This window comes from Moschus berezovskii, chromosome 22 (genome assembly GCF_049115385.1).
Source record: "Moschus berezovskii isolate FMDL1 chromosome 22, NW_MosBer_1.0, whole genome shotgun sequence".
In the NCBI taxonomy this organism is placed as follows: domain Eukaryota; kingdom Metazoa; phylum Chordata; class Mammalia; order Artiodactyla; family Moschidae; genus Moschus; species Moschus berezovskii.
The window spans coordinates 19,953,883-19,972,248 of record NC_142481.1 but is presented as its reverse complement, the minus strand read 5'-3'; the positions used below and the strand labels follow the sequence as shown (position 1 = coordinate 19,972,248).

The following is an 18,366-nucleotide window of genomic DNA, read 5'->3' as shown; positions in this document are numbered from 1 at the left end:
GGATGGACCTAGAGAGATCTTATGGAATGAAGTAAGTCAGACAGAGAAGGAGAAATATCATATGACAAGCCTTATATGCGGAATCTAAAAAGAAGTGATACAAATTAACTTACAAAACAGAAAGAGACTCACAGACTTAGAGATGAACTCATGGTTGCCTGGACACACTGCTAGACTTGAAATGGATAAAAATAAGGACCTACTGTATAGCAACCACATGGAACTCTGCTCAATGTTATGTGGCAGCCAGGGTGGGAGGGGAGTTTGGGGGAGGACGGATACACGTATATGTGTGGCTGAGTCCCTTCACTGTTCACAACATTATTAATTGGCTATACCCCGACACAAAATAAAAAGTAAAAAAAAATAAAAGATCAAGAAAATGCTAGAGGAAAGCTAAAGATTCAGAGGATTTACTGGTTCTGAAACATCAGTATTCAGGGGCATGGTGGACCAATGTGGAGTGGTAGAGAGGTCAGGGGCAAAGGTGGGGCCTGTATTAAGGATGTAGAGATACTTGAGGGACAACGGTGCTATTGACAACAGATGGCCAGAGCAGATTATTGTTACAGCAATGGTGGATAAATAAATTGAGCTGGTGGATTAGGTTCTGATGAGAAACAGTCCAAACCCATTAGTCAGATTACTCTGTGAGTCCAGATGATGGTAAACTCCCAAACCACAGCCATTATGCTGCTAGCACCGGAGAGTTGTTGATTTCAGAAGTCCAAATGTTCATCCCACGAGATCCTAAAATCCCCTTCCTTTGCAAAGGAAACCATTGAGCAGATTTTAAAATAAAGTTAGTTGTATAAGAGGATATTCATTGAAATGTTATACAGTAGTAAAAGTATAAAAATTTTTTGAAGTTTAAGAATAAAAACTTTTAAGAATTACTGTTTCTGCCAGAGAAACCAAAACTGCTTTACTCTGTGGATGATTAGTGAAACATGTATGCAAAATGGGTCATTTTCTTAAACACAGAAATCTGACCCCTGGTAGCCAGTTCCCATGTGAAATTGGCTAAACGTCTGCGTACCTTCATTTTCTCTTTCAACCTTCCCAAGTTAATATGGTATTCCGTGATTCTGTTGCGAACTCCATGGTTCTCACTTTCTAAACATTTAGCCTATGGAGTAAAGCAAAAAGAAAAACAACAAAGCGCTCTTAGTTTAATAGAAAATTTAAAATATTAAAACATTCTTCTGCTAAGAGTATTATTATAAAGAGTATTACCATTCTGCCACTTCCCATCTCCAGATCCCTAACCCCTGTGTGAGGGCTGTGGGCAGAACTTGGACCAATAGCTGAGGGGGGGGGGGCGCGGCAGAGCCAAGAATGGCACGCTGGATGCCCCTCCTGGACCCAATGGAAAATCCAAATCCCTCAAACAAGGGGGATGTAAACTTTCAGCACCTTTTCTATTCTCGGGGAATATACCATTCCTTCCATCACATCCAAGGAGTAAGTGCCAAGATGCAAATTGTCAGGGAATGTTTAACAGGAGGGTTCCTATGTGCTGTTTCTCATAAATCCTCTGTTCCTTATTAGTTTCTGTTGTCAGAAACCAGTGGAGCAGCAAGCCACTCCCAGGACTGAGGTAATGATATGAGACAGGCTTCAATCTCCTTCAGTAAACATTCTCTTTACGACAGAACTGCTTAGTCTCGATCCTCTTTCTTGAGATATGGATTGTCTCCTGACCTCGTGACCATTATTAATCCCTTGTTCCCTTGGTAACGGGTGCTGTACATTTGGTTTTCTGATCTTTACCATTGTTGAAAGAAATTTCTCGTACAACAGCCTATATATACTCACAGAAAGACCATTAAAGCACCTTTGCTCCATCAGAGCTTGGGTCTTTCTCTCTCTCTTTCCCCCTCCCTCTGGCTCTCTCTTTCACTTTCTTATCGTAGACTCTGGACCACCAGGTTCTGGTCCATTAAAGGACCCCAACAGCAAATAAACTTCTCACTTGACTATTTGAGTAATTAACAAAATTAAGGGTAACAGGATGAAGGCACAATGCCATTCTCCAAACCAAATGTGACAGGCAGGAGATCCAAGAGGGATGCCACTAAAGTGGAATGATTTAGATTAATACCCAGATGGGACATAAACTTCTACGTATCATAAATTAACTGTTTCAAATGGTAAAAATATTTTAAGAAGTAAAGGTGAGCATTCCTTCTAAGGTAGGATAATAGTGTCAATTGATTTTCTAGAAAGTTAAACTAAGACCCAGGTAATAAAACTTGCCACAAGTCACATGGAAAACCCATCCTAAAGGCAGGACTAGAAATGAAGATGCCAGTGTCAATAAAGTAAGATATAAGGGGCTCTCACAAGGCCCTGGACAGGATAAAGTAGGGGTGAGTACTCCTGTTGTAGCTGCTTCTTTGTGCCCCTTTAAACTGTGTCACTGGGATGAATTCTATTGAACACATATAGAATTCTTTTCTTTTAAACCTGGTTTTTAAAGTATTTATTTACTTGGCTGTGCCAGGTTCTCAGTTGCAGTGCATATGAGGAAACTTACCAAAAACACAAGATTGTCACGCTCCTGGGTCACATTCTCTGCCAGGCCAACAAGATTTGCCAGGTACTGGTGAGCAGACATTTCATTCTTCATGGCTTTTTCCACCTGCTTTTTGAGGATATCAATTTTCTTTTGAGATCTCCTAGAGAGTTCCCCCAAACGGTGGAATAAAAAAATGTATTAGCCTGCATGGCCAGGGCACAGTGAATATCTGCATTATAAAAACAGCAAGTATGTGAGCATTTAAGTGTATTCTTCACCAACCTAAATCTTCCATGAGGTTTCAAAATAAGAATAGGTACCTGAATTTAATTTTAAAGGAAGCATTAACTATTGACTTCAAGACAACAGAAACTGAAAAATGTTTAACACAAGTAACAGGTTAATATTATATCAATTTTTTGGCTTGTGTTCTTTAAAAGTTATTTGTGAAAAAGAAACCCAGTAATCCCTGGATTAGACTTTCGGGAAACACTTAGTAAAGAACTTCAAGAAATTTCAGATTCTTAAGGGTCATCATTATAACGCTGGTCATATTTTATATTTTGATATTTAATAATCTCATTTATCCCTTTCCATTTCATTGCCAATATGAGAAAAAGAAAAGATAAAGAATATGAAATAGAATATTCAATGGTCTTTTTTTAACTATTAAAAAAAAAACAGTTTAAGAGAAAAAAAAAAAACCCACCTATTTATTTTCTGTGCCTTTTCAAGTTCAGCTTCCAGTGCCTTGTTTTTAGCCATCAGATTTTTCTTCTCTAAGAGCAGGCTCTTTTTCTGCACTTGCAGGGCTGCCAGCTTTTCCATCAACTCTTCCATCTCAGCATTTTCTTTCTCTTCTTCTTTCTGCAACTGGCTGATGGGCAAAAATATCACAAGCTTGAATACAGTACAGTGAGGTTAAATGAGGTAACCACTGCCAGGCAGCCTGGGTGGGTCCTTTGGAGGCCTCTGTCGGAACAGCCTCAGGCGGCCCCTGGGGGAGCTGGTGGGGAGTTCCTGGAGGGCAGCAGAGAGGGCCTGGCTGTGGACGTACTCCTCTGATGGTAATGATCTCACCCCTTTTTCTGCTCACCGTTTTTGTTCATGTCTCCGTGTATGTATATATACTGAAAGAAAATCAACCCCGAATATTCACTGGAAGGACTAATGCTGAAGCTGAAGCTCTAATACTTTGGCCACCTGATGCGAACGAAGAGCCAACCCATTGGAAAAGACCCTGATGCTGGGAAAGACTGAAGGCAGGAGGAGAAGGGGACGACAGAGGATGAGATGGTTGGATGGCATCACTGACTTAATGGACATGAGCTTGAGCAAACTCCAGAAGCCTGGCGTGCTAACAGTCCACGGGTCGCAAAGAGTCGGACACAACTGAGCGACTGAACAATAGCAGCAAATACTCTACTCCTTTCAGAGAGAATTTAAGACAGCTCTCTTTTTAACACAGTTGTAATTGCCCCTCCCTCAAACCCTAAGGCTAAAACAAATTTTACTTCAGACTTAAATAATTATGTTTTTCTGATAAACAATAAAACAAGGAGGGCATACAAATAGTATATAATTCTGGCAAAATGATGCTTGAGAGAAGAGTTGTTCCTTCACTGGTTTTCTGGCTCAATTTTCCTGAAATAACCAAGAATGAATAGGTATGGCCACACACCCAGAGGCATGCCTAGAGATGGGGTCTCTCCGGCTACCACGGAGTCTCTTTGGGTACCATGTCGGGCTGGCTGGCTAGTGAACAAGCCTCACACTGCATCTGTTTGGGGTCTGCCTCACTTGCCACACAATTTCAATGACTTCAGCCTGAGTTGGCTGCCTAAACAGTCAGTAATTTTCTAAATAGTTTCCAGTTTTCCACTGTTTTCTAGTTGACTAGTTTTAGTTAGTCAAAGAGCAGAGGACACACCTGGACAAAACCCACAGAACTGAGGTTTGAATTAAACTCACCTTTTATCTTTTTCTTTGCTGTTTTTTTTTTTGAATAAACTTTTTATTTTATATTGGAGTAAAGAAGATTAACAATGGGACAGCTTCAGGAAGACAGCAAAAGGACACAGCCATAGATATACATGTATCCATTCCCCCGCAAACTCCTGTCCTATCCAGGCTGCCACATAACACTGAGCAGAGTTCGAGTTCCCTGTGCTATAAAGTAGGTCCTTGTTTGCTATCCATTCTAAATACAGCAGTGTGTACATGTGGATCCCAAACTTCCTAACCACCCCTTCCTTCCATCTTTCCCTCCTGGTTCTTGGCTGTTTTTTGTTTGGATTTTAGAATTTTATTTAAAAGTGTTTTTCATCGTTCACTTGGTAGCAAAATCAGTAAGTTCACAAAATCAGTCAAAAAGTTCATAATGAAGAGCAACCAAAGACCACAGGAAATGCTGGGAAAGTGCTGGTGGGCATGCACAGCTACCTCAGAGAACAATACGTCAACATCTAAGCCGTTCATTTACTCTATGGCCAAACAATGCCACCTTTACCTGTACATTTAGGGAAACTGATTTATCTGCACAAGAAAGTTTACTGGGGCATTGCTTAACGGAGCAAACTTAGAAAAAAGTAAAACGTAGCATTTCACATGGAGAACATCTGTAAACTGAAGGGAAAAGACTCCAAAAGCAAAAACCCATCAACTTGGCATTCTTTACCCAGTGAAATTATCAATAGCGTTTCATGATTTTTTCCAATAGAAGTACTGTGAATCTTTCTATTCCTATTTGTGAGGCTTTGTTAATAGTACCTCCCTTCCTCCTTCCCTTTTTTGGGGGCTGGGAGGGATTCTTCTTCAAAATGTCATTTTCCATATATTTATTCCTGCAAAGAAATATGATTAAATTTTTAGAAAATATTTTTCATTTATTTGGCTGCACAGGAGTCTTAGTTGTGGCATGCAGGATCTTTAGTTGAGGCATTTGGGATCCAGTTCCCTGACCAGGGATTGAACTTGGGCCCCCTGCATTGGGAGTGCAGTCTTAGTCCCTGGACCACCAGGGAAGTCCCTTATAATTAATTTTTTATAAATTGTTTCTACCAACTTTGCAAGAGTTCACGATTATTTATTTTCAACTGAAGTATAGTTGATTTGTAACGTGTTAATTATTGTTCTACAGCAAATGACTCAGACATATATGTATGTATGCGTGTGTATGTGTGTGTATACACACACATTCTTTTTCATATTCTTTCTGTTATGCTTTATCACAGGATATTGAATATAGTTCCCTGTGCTATGCAGTAGGACTTTATTTATCCATTCTATAAATAGAAGTGTGCATCTGAAACCCCAAACTTAAAATCCATCCCTCTTCCACTCCCTTCCCCCTTGGCAACCAAGAGTCTGTTTTCTATGTCTGTGATTCTGTTTCGGTTTCTTAATAAGTTCGTGTTATATTTTAGAGTTCACATATAAGTGATATCATATGGTATTTATCTTTCTGACTGACTTCACTTATCCAGTTGCATCTATATTGCTGCAAATGGAGTTATTTTGTTAAATTTTTATGACTGAGTAGTAGTCCCCTGCATTAGGTTGGTACAAAAGTAATTGTGGCTTTGTATTGCTGAACTTTGCCATTTGACATCAGAATACATTCTTAAACGTGGTTACGTTCTACATCATTTTGATGTGCATTTCTTGCTTTACGTTTTTTGCTAATGACTTATTACTTGCTGTTTATTTTATATTTATTATAGACCATAGAAGAGATGTTAGAAAAAAAGCAAATTCGAGCTATTTTCTTATTTGCATTCAAAATGGGTCATAAAGCAAGAGAGACAACTCACAACATCAGCAATGCATTTGGCCCAGAACTGCTAACGAAAGTTCAATGCAGTAGTGGTTCAAGAAGTTCTGTGAAGGAGACAATGGCCTTGAAGATGAGGAGTGTAGTGGCCGGCCATCGGAAGATGACAATGAACAAGTGAAAGCGTCATCAAAGCTGATCCTCTTACAACCACACGAGAAGTCACTGAAGAACTCAACATCAACCATTCTGCAGTTGTTCAGCATTTGAAGCATATTGGAAAGGTGGAAAAACTTGGTAAGTGGGTGTCTTGTGAGCTGACTGAAAATTTTTAAAAATGGTTGTTTTGAAGTGTCATCTTCTTTTACTCCACGCAACAACAATGAACTATTTTTCGATTGGACTGTGATGAAAAGTGGATCTTATAGGCAACCAGTGATGACCAGCTCAGTGGTTGGACTGAAAGAAGCTCCAAAGCACTTCCCAAAGCCAAACTTGCACCAAAAAAAGCTCACGGCCACTGTCTGGTGGTCTGCTTCCTGTCTGATCCACTACAGCTTTCTGAATCTCAGTGAAACCATTACATCTGAGAATTATGCTCAGCAAATCGATGTTGCTGCTGCTGCTAAGTCACTTCAGTCATGTCCGACTCTCTGTAACCCCACAGACGGAAGCCCACCAGGCTCCCCCATCCCTGGGACTCTGCAGGCAAGAAAACTGGAGTGGGTTGCCATTTCCTTCTCCAACGTATGAAAGTGAAGTCGCTCAGTCGTGTCTGACTCTTCGCGATGCACTGAAAACTGCAACAGCTGTACCGGTCAAAAGAAAGGGCCTAATTCTTTTCCACAACAATGTCTAACCACACGTCACACAACTGACACCTCAAGAGCTGAGCGAATTGGGCTACAAAGTTTTGATTCATCCGCCATATTCACCTGACCTCTTTGGCCAACCGATTACCACTTCTTCAAGCATCCTGACAACTTTTTGGAGGGAAAATGCTTCCACAACTACCAGGAAATGCTTTCCAGGAGTTCGCTGCATTCTGCACGGATTTTTATGCTACAGGAACAAACTTATTTCTCATTGGCAAAAATGTGTTGATTTTAACGATTCCTATTTTTGATAAAGATGTGTTTGAGCCTAGTTATGATGATTTAAAATTCACAGTCCGAAACCACAATTACGTTCGCATCAACCTAACTATATGTACTGCCTCATTTTTATCCATTCATCTACTGATGGGCATTTAGGTTGTTTCAATGTCTTGGATGTTGTGAACAGTGCTGCTATGAACATAGGGGTGCGTGTATCTTTTTGAATTATAGTTTTGTCTGGATACACGCCCAGGAGTGGGATTGCTGGATCATATGGTAATTCTATTTTTAGTTTTCTGAGGAACTTCCATGTTTTCCACAGTGGCTGAACCAACTTACATTCCCACCAACAGGGTAGAAGGGTTCCCTTTCTCCACACCCTCTCCAGCATTTGTTACTTGTAGAATTTTTAATGACAGCCATTCTGACCAGCATGAGGTGATACCTCACTGTAGTTTCGATTTGTACTTCTCGAAATTAGCAACGTTGAACAAGGTCTCATGTGAATACTGGCTATCTGTACATCTTCTTGGAGAAACGTCTCTTTAGGTCTTCTGCCTGGTTTTCAATTGGTTTTTGTTGTTGTTTTTGCTATTGAGATGCATGAGCTGTTCATTTATTCTGGAAACTAAGCCTTTGTGGTCGCATCGTTTGCAAATATTTTCTCCCATTCTGTAGAATGTCTTTTCATTTTGCTTGTGGGTCTTCCTTGGTGGCTCAGCAGTAACAAATCCCCCTGCAATGCAGGAGATGCAGGTTCAATTCCTGGATACGAAGATCCCCTGAAGGAGGGAGTGGCAACCCACTCCAGTATTCTTGCCTGGAGAATCCCATGGACAGAGAAGCCTGGCGGGTTACAGTCCATGGGGTTGCAAAAAGCTGGACATGCCTGAAGCAACTGAGCATGCATGCATGGTTTCCTTCATTGTGGTAAAGCTTGAAAGTTTGATTAGGTCTCATTTGTTTATTTTTGTTTTTATTTCTATTGCCTTTGGGAGACTGATCTAAGAGAACACTGGTACGATTTATGTTGGAGAATGTTTTACCTGTGAAACGCCAATACTCTGGCCACCTCATGTGAAGAGTTGACTCACTGGAAAAGACTCTGATGCTGGGAGGGATTGGGGGCAGGAGGAGAAGGGGACGACAGAGGATGAGATGGCTGGACGGCATCACCAACTCGATGGACATGAGTTTGAGTGAACTCCAGGAGTTGGTCATGGACAGGGAGGCCAGGTGTGCTGTGATTCATGGGGTCGCAAAGAGTTGGACACGACTGAGCGACTGAACTGAACTGATGTTCTCTTCCAGGAGTTTTATGGTGTCACATCTTATGTTTAAGTCCTTAAACCATTTTGAGTTTTTTTTTCTTTTTTTATTTTTAATTGAAAGATCATTGCTTTATAGAATTTTGTTGTTTTCTGTCAGACCTCAACATGAATCAGCCATAGGTATACAGTTTGTATATGGTGAGAGCATGTGTTCCAACTTCATTGATTTACATGTGGCTATCCACCTCATCACCACCGCTTACTGAAGAGGCCAGGTTTTCTCTATTGCATATTCTTGCCTCCCCTGTCGAAGATTAAGTGACTGTAGGTGTGTGGGTTTATTTCTGGGATCTCTGTTCTTTTCCACTGATTCGCGTCTTTTTCTCTGCCAGGCCCATGCTGTATTTATTTATTTTTGGCGGTGCTAGGTCTCTGTTGCCGTGTGCAGGCTTTCTCCAGTTGTTGCGAGTTGGCTTCTCATTGCGGTGGTTTCAGCAGCTGCAGCACACAAGGTCAGTCGTTACAGCCCTGGAATGCAGGCTCAGGAGTTGTGGCACATGGTCTTAATTGCCCCACGGCATGTGGGATCTTCTAAGACCAGGGATTGAACCCACCTCCCCTGCATTGGCGGTGGATTCGTAACCAACAGACTGCCAGGGAAGTCCTTACTATGCTGTTTTGATTACTGCAGTGCAAAAATCCATTATTATTTCTAGTGATATATTTGTAATTTGTTTTCTATGTATGGAATTATATCACCCATGAATAATGACACTGTTATTTCCTTCTTCCCAAACTTTTTAACGTTTTTCTTGCCATGTACACTAGTTTCCATTTTGTAACCAATGTTGTTAGTGTGGCTTAAAAATGGGATCAGAGGGCATCTTTGTCTTGTTTCCAGTCTCAATAGGAAAGCGTACAACATTTCACCACTAACAGTGACATTTACTATAGTTTTATTTTTTAATAGAACCATTAAGTAAGTTCATATCTATTACTAATACTGTTTTTAGAGGCTTTTTACTTAGGGCTTCCCTTGTGGCTCAGCTGGTAAAGAATCTGCCTGCAATGCGGGAGACCTGGGTGTGGTCCCTGGGTTGGAAAGATCCCCTGGAGAAGGGAAAGGCTACCCACTCCAGAATTCTGGCCTGGAGAATTCCATGGAATCTATGGGGTCGCAAAGAGTAGGACATGAGTGACCGACTTTCACTTTCATTTTAGCGTTTTTACATCTAGATGCATGAGTGAAAATGAAATGTAATTTTCCTTTCTTAAACCATCACTTTTGGCATCAAGGTTGTATTTACCTCAGAAAATGAATTAGAGAGGATTGACAGGGAGGCCTGGCGTGCTGTGATTCATGGGGTCACGGAGAGTCGGACACGACTGAGCGACTGAACTGAACTGAACTTTTCTTCTATTCTTGACAAGGGTTTATGTGAGAGTGGAATTATTTCCTCCTTGAATATTTTTTTTTTTTAAAAAGAATTTTATTAAAAAAGCACAAATGCAAAGAAATGAACAGAGGAAAATTTATGCGTCGAACCTGGACTGGTCACTTATGATCATAAGTGACCTCCCTTGAATATTTACAGAGTTCTCTCGTGAAGGTATCCAAGACTGTAGTTTTCTTCAAGGGAAGATCTTTGGATTCAATTTCTTTAATGACCAAAGGAACATTCAGGTATTCTTTTTCTTTATGAATCAGTTTTGACAAGCTATATTTTTCAAGGAATGTGACCATTTCATCTAAATTTCCAAATGTGTTGATGTGAATGAACTTTTTTCTGAGTGCATACAAATTTAAACATCTACTTGATGGACTGAACCCGTTATCCCTATGAATTGATCCTCTCTGTTAAGTAGTTTTTTTACCTTAGCATTTATCTTGTCAGATATTCATGTAACTTACCACTTTTCTTTTGGTTTGTATTTGAGTGCCCTTTTGCTTTTGAACTTCCTGTGTCTTTCTGCTTGAGGTGTACATCTTAAAGGCAACACAGAGTTGCTGTAGAGAGTTCTGGTAAACCACTCCACAACACTGCTGCTTTGGCACCCATTTTGTGTGGCCAAGAGACCTGAAGGGGCTTTGAAGTAACACCAGACCCACTCTGGAACACAGGCCCTAGACAACAGCCAGCAGAGTCACAAGTCAATGTAAGTTCATGGCCTGACTCCCCCAGCGACGCTTGTGATAGGCATTCTTCCCCATCTCCCAGGGCCTCCTTCCCTTTGTGCACCCTTAGGTAAGATCCTTTCCCATCCCCCCTGAAGCTTACCAAAACTCTGCTCTTCTGGCTCTAGCCCAGAAACCACAAAGCACTCCACCCATGGACCTTAATAAAGGCATGTGCCCCAGGTCCTGCCAATTTCTTTCTGCCTACACCTGCCCTGACCTCCCACATGACCCCACAAGGAGTGCTGTGTACTTCCTCCAGGACCTATGAGTGATGAACTTCTCCACTTAATTTTTTTCTGACTGATATATTTGCCTTTCAATCTGATATTTTACTTTGTGTTTTCTATTTTCTCACTTGTTATTTTTTTTGCCATCATTTGGATTAGTTTTTAAATCATTCTTTCCCTATACCGGTTGAGAAGTTAAATGCGTACTGTTCCCAGAAATTTCATTACATGTATTTTCAAATAATAAAATCAACACCTTTATCCATCTTCTAAATGATAGACTTTAGAACACAAATTCCATTTACCACTTCACTAATTATATGCTGTTTTTGTTGTGCATTTCAATTCTATGTATTAAGTCCCCAAAGCTACTATCATTATTGGTATATAGGATCAATGTTTATTTACATTTATCCACAAATTTACTACTATCTTTTACTCTCAGTTCTATCCTCCTTCTCAGATGCCCCACTTTGAGCTACTTTCCTCCTGATTTATGCCTTCTATTTTAGAACTGCCTTTAATGCACGTCTGCTGCATGACTGACACTCACTCTGGGTTGGAAAAATATCTTTGTTTGACTTCATTTCTAAAAGAGCTTTTCTCTAGTAAGAACATTCTAGGTTCCACAGAGTTTGCTTATATCCAGCACCCTGAAGTTAACATTCAAGGGACCACAACATCCCTGTTAACACCTGCTGCCACTGAAGTCCTCTGAAGGAAACCATCCTGGCATAAGCCAGGTATTGTCATCAATTGGGGAAGATTCTCAGATATCCTATCTCCAACCACTACTTCTGATTAAATATATCCCCCCATTCTGCCTCCTGTCTCCAATCTAGAGGTACCTCAACCTCTGGACACTCTTATGTCCTCCTGAGTTTTTAAAAACATTTTCTGGATGATTTAACCAACTTCATTTTTTATTAATTTGGCTGCACCAGGTCTTAGCTATGGCATGTGAGATCTTTAGTTGTGGCATGCAAACTCTTTGTTAAGCCATGTGGGATCTAGTTCCCTGACCTGGGATCGAACCCAGGCTCCCTGCACTGGGGGCGTGAAGTCTTAGCCACTGGACCACCAGGGAAGTCCCACCCTGAGCTATGTTTCACTTGAACATATTTCAGTTCCCTACTTCACTTCAGCTGTGTCTAATCTGTAGGTATGCCCATCCACTGAGTTTGCAATTTAAGTTACTGTATTTTTCAGTTCTAAAAATTCTATTCCTTCCTTTTCAATCCCACTATTGTCAGGCTTTATAGTTCTCTGAAGACAATCTGGAGCTTGCCTTTTCTTTCTTAAAGCACAATATGCTGCTTTAGAGTCTTTGATGATTCTAATACCTGGACTTCTTATCATTATGTGCTATTGTTTCTACTGGTTCCGAGTCACTGTCTGTCTGGCTTTCTCTATGTCCTGGATACTTCCCTTGAAACATTTTTAGAAGGGGCCTTCCTTCAGAGGACTGACGCCTGGTTACTCCTGGTGTACCTGACCTGGGGACGTAGCCCTTAGGGTCCCAGCTTACTATTCATTTGTGGATGACGGATGTGTCTCGTCGTGAGTTTTTTTCATTCACATGCTGGGTTCTGTGGGTCCTCTCAATCAAGGGCTTCAGAGATCTGGGGATGCCTTTCAACTATTAATATCTCCCTTTCCATTTTCTTTAATCTCTTTGAGATTCCTGATGATCTGAGGCTGGGCCTCTTAGATAGGTCTTCCATCTATTACTTTTTCTCTCCATTCCTGTTTGTTTCCTGATGTTCTGAGTGAATCCACAAATTTACCTTTCAGTCCTTCTACTGATTTTTTTTAAAAAATTTGGTAGTCATTTGAAATTTTTCTTATTTAATGATTACACTTTTTTGCCATGGCATTTTATCCTTTTAAACTCTCCATGGGAGTTCCTTGGTGGCCTAGTGGTTGGGATTCTGGGCTTTCGCTGCTGCGGCCCGGGTTCAGTCCCTGGTCTGGAAACTAAGATCCCGCAAGCTGCACAATGCAGCCAAAAGACTCTCCTTAGTCCTCTTATTATCTCAGTTCCCTGTGCTGTGAGTCTCTCTGCTTATCCACATCTCTCTCCACTGTAATTTTTTCCCCCTTATACCCAATGCTTCATCATGCCTAGTAGTTCTGTTCTTATTTTAGGATGAAAAGGTGAGTATTTGGTATGTATTATATAAGGAGATTGTCCTTCTGGTGCCTCCCTGAGCAGGCATATTACTCACTGACTGCTGGCCAGGACTCTGTCTCTGTAGGTGGGTTATGTGAATAGTCAGCTTCACTCCAGGATACAGGGCCCCTTTGCCCTTTAAAAGACTTGCCTTTTACAGACACCACTAGTCATCGCAAACCTCAGCTCTCCCCAAAAGAGTCTGCTAAATTTCTTTAGCCAGGTGGGTTGACATCTGATTTCTCATCACCCCTGCTGAGTAGGCTCAAGCTTTCTAAGCAACAGTAAAAGCACAGAGTAATCTAAGCTTCAGGGTGTACCCAGCTGTCTAACTCTGAGTCAACAGGATAGTTCACTAGGAAAATAAGCTCCTGCTGTTCCCTATGTCACGGTTCCTTCCAGGCACAGCTGCCAATAGGTAGAACAAGCAAGACCATGTGGGCAAGTCACTTCAGGTTTATGAACTGCACTGCCTTCAGTAGGAAAGGAGAACATCAAACAGGCACCTGACCGAGAAGCTCACCAGGCGCAGGTTCAACTTAACCCTTTTCTATAAAAATTAAAATCTTTTCTTCATGATCTCACCTTTGCCTTAGGTGTAACCTTTCCCAACTTCTCCTCAGACGCAGCCTCACTGTAGGAGCTAGTTCAACAGCTGCTCTGCTGCTAATTAATAATTCCTCTTTCATCTGTGGTCTCCCTCTATCATGACAGCAGCCTGGAAAGTACCCCTAACTGAGGCAACCAGAGGACACACGCCCTGAAGCCTCAGAAGCTTCAGTGGATTCACATCTTCTGTCTCTGATGAGTCCATGCCCCTCTTTCTATGTTAGATTCCCTCTCCAATCAAATACCAACCCTTCCAATAGTGCCAGCAGGCTAACCCCTCTCCACCTCCACCCTCCTCTATCCCCTGCCCCACATGTCAACTTGGAGCCCAAGGCCTCTCAGCAAAAAGCTTTCCCTCCTGCGGCGTAAAGGCCTGACAACCAGCTTTCCTGACTGGAGAGTCCTAAGCATTAGAACACTTGGAAAATAGAAAACACACACACGCAAATTTACTTTACTCATTATGATGGCTAGTTTCATGTGTCTATGGTGCCCAGCTGCTCGGTCAAATGTTAGATGTTCCTGTGAAGGTATTTTGTAGATGTGACTAACATCTCAATCAGTTGATTACCTAATACCATTAGTTGAAGATCTTATGAGTAAAAACTTAGGCTTCCCCAAAAGAAAGAATTCTGCCTCCAGACACAGTTTCAGTTTCCAGTCTGAGTCTCCAGCCAGCTGGCCTGCACTATGGAGTCTGGATTTGCTAGCCCCCACAACTGTATGAGCCAATTCCTTAAAATAAGTCTCTCTTTCTCTCTCCAAATGTATATATATATACTATACACACACATACATATCTTATATATATTCTATTGGTTGTTTCTTTGGAGAACACAACTGCTGATAGGCCAAAGATAACTGCTCTTGTTATTTTTCCATCCTTTCATTTCATTTTCTATGAATTTATGGTATATAAGTAATTTTACACACATATATGGAATTATACACAGACAGACATATACACATGGAAGTGATCAACTCATCCTATTCATCTCCGTTAACATGAAGATTCTCACACCCTGGAAAAACCCCTCAGGTCCGAGACAAACTAGGATGGTTGGCCAGCTTAATCACACACACACACACAACACACATCTTTTTTCTTTTTAAATAAAATTGTAATCACTCTGTCCGTACTATTATGTAACCTAATCTCTTCACTAACAAATACATTGTGGCTGTCTTCCAACGACAAAGACATTCTTTTGCGACACGTTTAATGGCTGCACCATATTTCATTTTATGGTTCTATCCTTTCATTTCAGCGATTTCTCATTTGTGGATGTCTAGATCTCCAGTTATATTACTTTAAATTATCTTTGGTTCTAAAAACAAGAGGGGTTTCCCTGGTGGTCGAGTGGTTAAGAATCTGTCTGCCAATGCAGGGGAAACGGGTTTGATCCCTGGTCTGGGAAGATCCCACATGCCATGGAGCAACTAAGCCCGTGAGCTGCAGCTACTGCGCTTGAGCTCTCTAGAGCCTGTGCTCCACATGAGAAGCCCCGCAATGAGAAGCCTACGCCCTGCGATGAAGAGTAGCCCCCACTCGTCACAACTAGAGAAAGCCTGGCCGCAACAAATACCCAGAGCAGCCAAAAATAAATAAATCTTTAAAAAAAAAAAAGGAGAGAGAGCACAAGAGAGAGAGAGAGGTTGGAACTGTAGCGGGGGCGGAATACATATATATATGTGTGTGTGTATATACACATATACATACACATAAAGTGCGGCCTGCAGCCCCCAAGGATGGCCAGGTTCCACTTTAATAAAACATTTACCATTCTCAGTCTTGGACAGCATGGCTGGTACAGCTAAATGACACAGAAAAAGATGGAGTACATTCTCTCCACCTGCCTGGAACACATGCACAGTGATGCATTAATACTTCAAAAGATATTAAATCCTTACCTTTTAAATTCATTCACAATTGAAGTGTGAACTTCCATCGAAACTTTGCTGTCCAACTGTATCTTTAGTTCTTGGCATTCCGTACGTAAAATCGCTAACTGCTCCTTACTTTCAGTTAGCTCCTTTTCTTGGCTCTGTGTTTTAGTCTCTAGAAGCATCAGCTGTTTAGTCAGTTTAGAAACTGAAATACAAAAGAGACGGATAAAGACTTGGTACAAAAGACTTAATAAAGCATGATTACAGATTACTAATACTAGTGACAGCTTACAAAAACTGACCTTTAAAAAATCTACTGGAGACTTAGAAATTAGGATCAAGTCTTTGTTCATGGAAATTATGGTCCCTATATTAAGTAATCACTAAATATACACTTTCTTACTGGAGATCCATATATTGATATTATTGTTAAATACAGAATACTTAACAGGACATGATTCTAGGCTTCAAGGCCCTTACCTTTCAAAGACTGAAGCCTTACGTCACACACAGATGTGCAAACATACATCATGATGCTGACCCTAAAACTGCAAGATTTTTAAGGATATTTTTAGTATGACCCAACTAAGGACAGATTTGTTTTTCTTCCCTTTCCTCATTAATTTTTTTGTTTGCTGTCCTATATTTAAAGTAAATCATAAATATTTTCATCCTAAGTGACATGGAAGCATGTAATATTAAGAGGTGCCCTGGGCATCTGAAGCTAGTACTTAGAGAAGTGGGACTTAGTCTCCTGGGACAGGGTGGGACACACAGGGAGAGGAGGAAAGGATCTGACGGAGATTTAATCTGCAGCAGCACCTGCAACACTGCAGGAAGGCTGAGAGCACACACTGTTTAGGGAGCCAATGGTTCCTACTTAATTACTCATTCAACAGATTCTGGGGGTACACCCACAGGTTCTTTCAAATAGCCATCTCACATGATTTCTCCTGCTTATGTTGCGCAGTTCCCCCCAAACCCAGTTCTGCTGACTCTAAAGCTGTTATCTATAACTGATTTACAAAAGACGGAATAATTACAGACTCCTGAGAAAGTGGTCACTGCATCATGGGTGAGGACTGGATATGTTGTAACAGCTGCATTTCAGTAAAAAAGAATATATTCTATAAAACATGACTTCCCACCATTTTCGAGTGGGGGAGGGGGGAATGCCACTGTAAAAGGACACGACGACAATGTTACAGCATCACCATCGCTTACGGGAAAGACTGCTCACCTTCCTGGAGACGCTCCTGGTGGGTGTCCTTGGCTTTTCTTTGCTGAATCTCCAACTGCTCTATCAACAACTTGTTTTCTTCTAAAACCAGTTCTGCTTGAGTCTGAAGCTGCCGCCTACAATTGATTTTCAAAATTAAATACTGCCATTCAGGTGCACAATGCTTATGGAGACACTCCTGAGTCTGAAAGAAAGCAACTGCTGTGCTGCAGGTAATGAATATCTGGACATATTATAACACTAAACATGTTATTAACACAGCAAGTTTTTAATTTCCATCAAACTGGGGGAAAAGACAGACAGAAGCTTGATATTAAACTGCTTTGGTAACTTCTTGCTTTGTTTTGTTTTAAAAACAATTGTATTTATTTGTCTTCGGTTGTGCTGGGTCTTCATTGCTGCGCAGGCTTCTCTCTAGTTGCAGTAGGCAGAGTGCAGGGGACAGGGAGCCGCAGCCAAGGGGGCGGACGAGGGCATGACTGGGAGGGGGTTTGGGGGTGGCAGGAACTCTGCCTACAGAGTGCTCCGAAGCCCTGGGAGCCCTCCCCAAACTCCCGCAGGAAGATACTGAATTCAGAGTATGGGGTGGGGGCTGGCCAGGGGCTTTAATAAGCCCTGCTCAGACCTAACTGGAGAAGGCAATGGCAAGCCACTCCAGTACTATTGCCTAGAAAATCCCATGGATGGAGGAGCCTGGTAGGCTGCAGTCCGTGGGGTCACTAAGGGTCGGACACGACTGAGCGACTTCACTTTCACTTTTCACTTTCACACATTGGAGAAGGAAACGGCAACCCACTCCAGTGTTCTTGCCTGGAGAATCCCAGGGACGGGGGAGCCTGGTGGGCTTCCGTCTATGGGGTCACACAGAGTCGGACACGACTGAAGTGACTTAGCAGCAGCAGCAGACCTAACAGCACCCACTCACCTGCACCCTGTGGCACAGACCACCACCCTAGGGCAGGATGCAAATTTCAAACTCTTATGAACAGGACTGGGGAACACGGTGGGCATGCAGATTTCAAAGTGGAACCTGCCTTTATTTATTTATTTACATTTTAAGAAGTAAACAGGTCTGACTTGAAGCCATACAGAAGGCTGGAGAAAGAATCTGAGGGTCTGGGTTCTTGTGAGACTCCTGGAAGCAGCCCAACAGACCTGCTTTCCAGGGCACTATTCAAGGAGGGTTCAAGGGAAGACACACTAGGAGCTTGAAACCCTGACAGAAAAAATCCAAGTTCACCAGCGGAAGTCACAATACACCAGGCAGGATCCAGTAGCCGTCCAACCAGTCCCAGCTGACACATGACACAGCAGTGACCATAAAAAGAGGGAGAACCCACCTAAAGGAAAGAATGCTGTTGACTGGATTCCAAATTTCTAGTCATCACAT

The 18,366-nt window shown here is 41.7% G+C and overlaps 1 protein-coding gene across 5 annotated transcripts in view; it reads right to left on the bottom strand.

Moving 5' to 3' along the window:
- The window catches only part of CEP89 (centrosomal protein 89), a 73,618-nt gene that overhangs the window by 13,514 nt on the left and 41,738 nt on the right, over positions 1 to 18,366 (bottom strand). For all 5 annotated transcript variants that reach the window (XM_088830979.1, XM_055412331.2, XM_055412332.2 and 2 more), the window contains 5 exons: positions 16,977 to 17,092; positions 15,761 to 15,941; positions 3,231 to 3,398; positions 2,540 to 2,681; positions 1,040 to 1,129 (listed from right to left, as the gene is read on the bottom strand). In XM_088830979.1, coding sequence (XP_088687105.1) covers positions 1,040 to 1,129; positions 2,540 to 2,681; positions 3,231 to 3,398; positions 15,761 to 15,941; positions 16,977 to 17,092 — 697 coding nt within the window. The remainder of the gene's footprint in view (positions 1 to 1,039; positions 1,130 to 2,539; positions 2,682 to 3,230; positions 3,399 to 15,760; positions 15,942 to 16,976; positions 17,093 to 18,366) is intronic.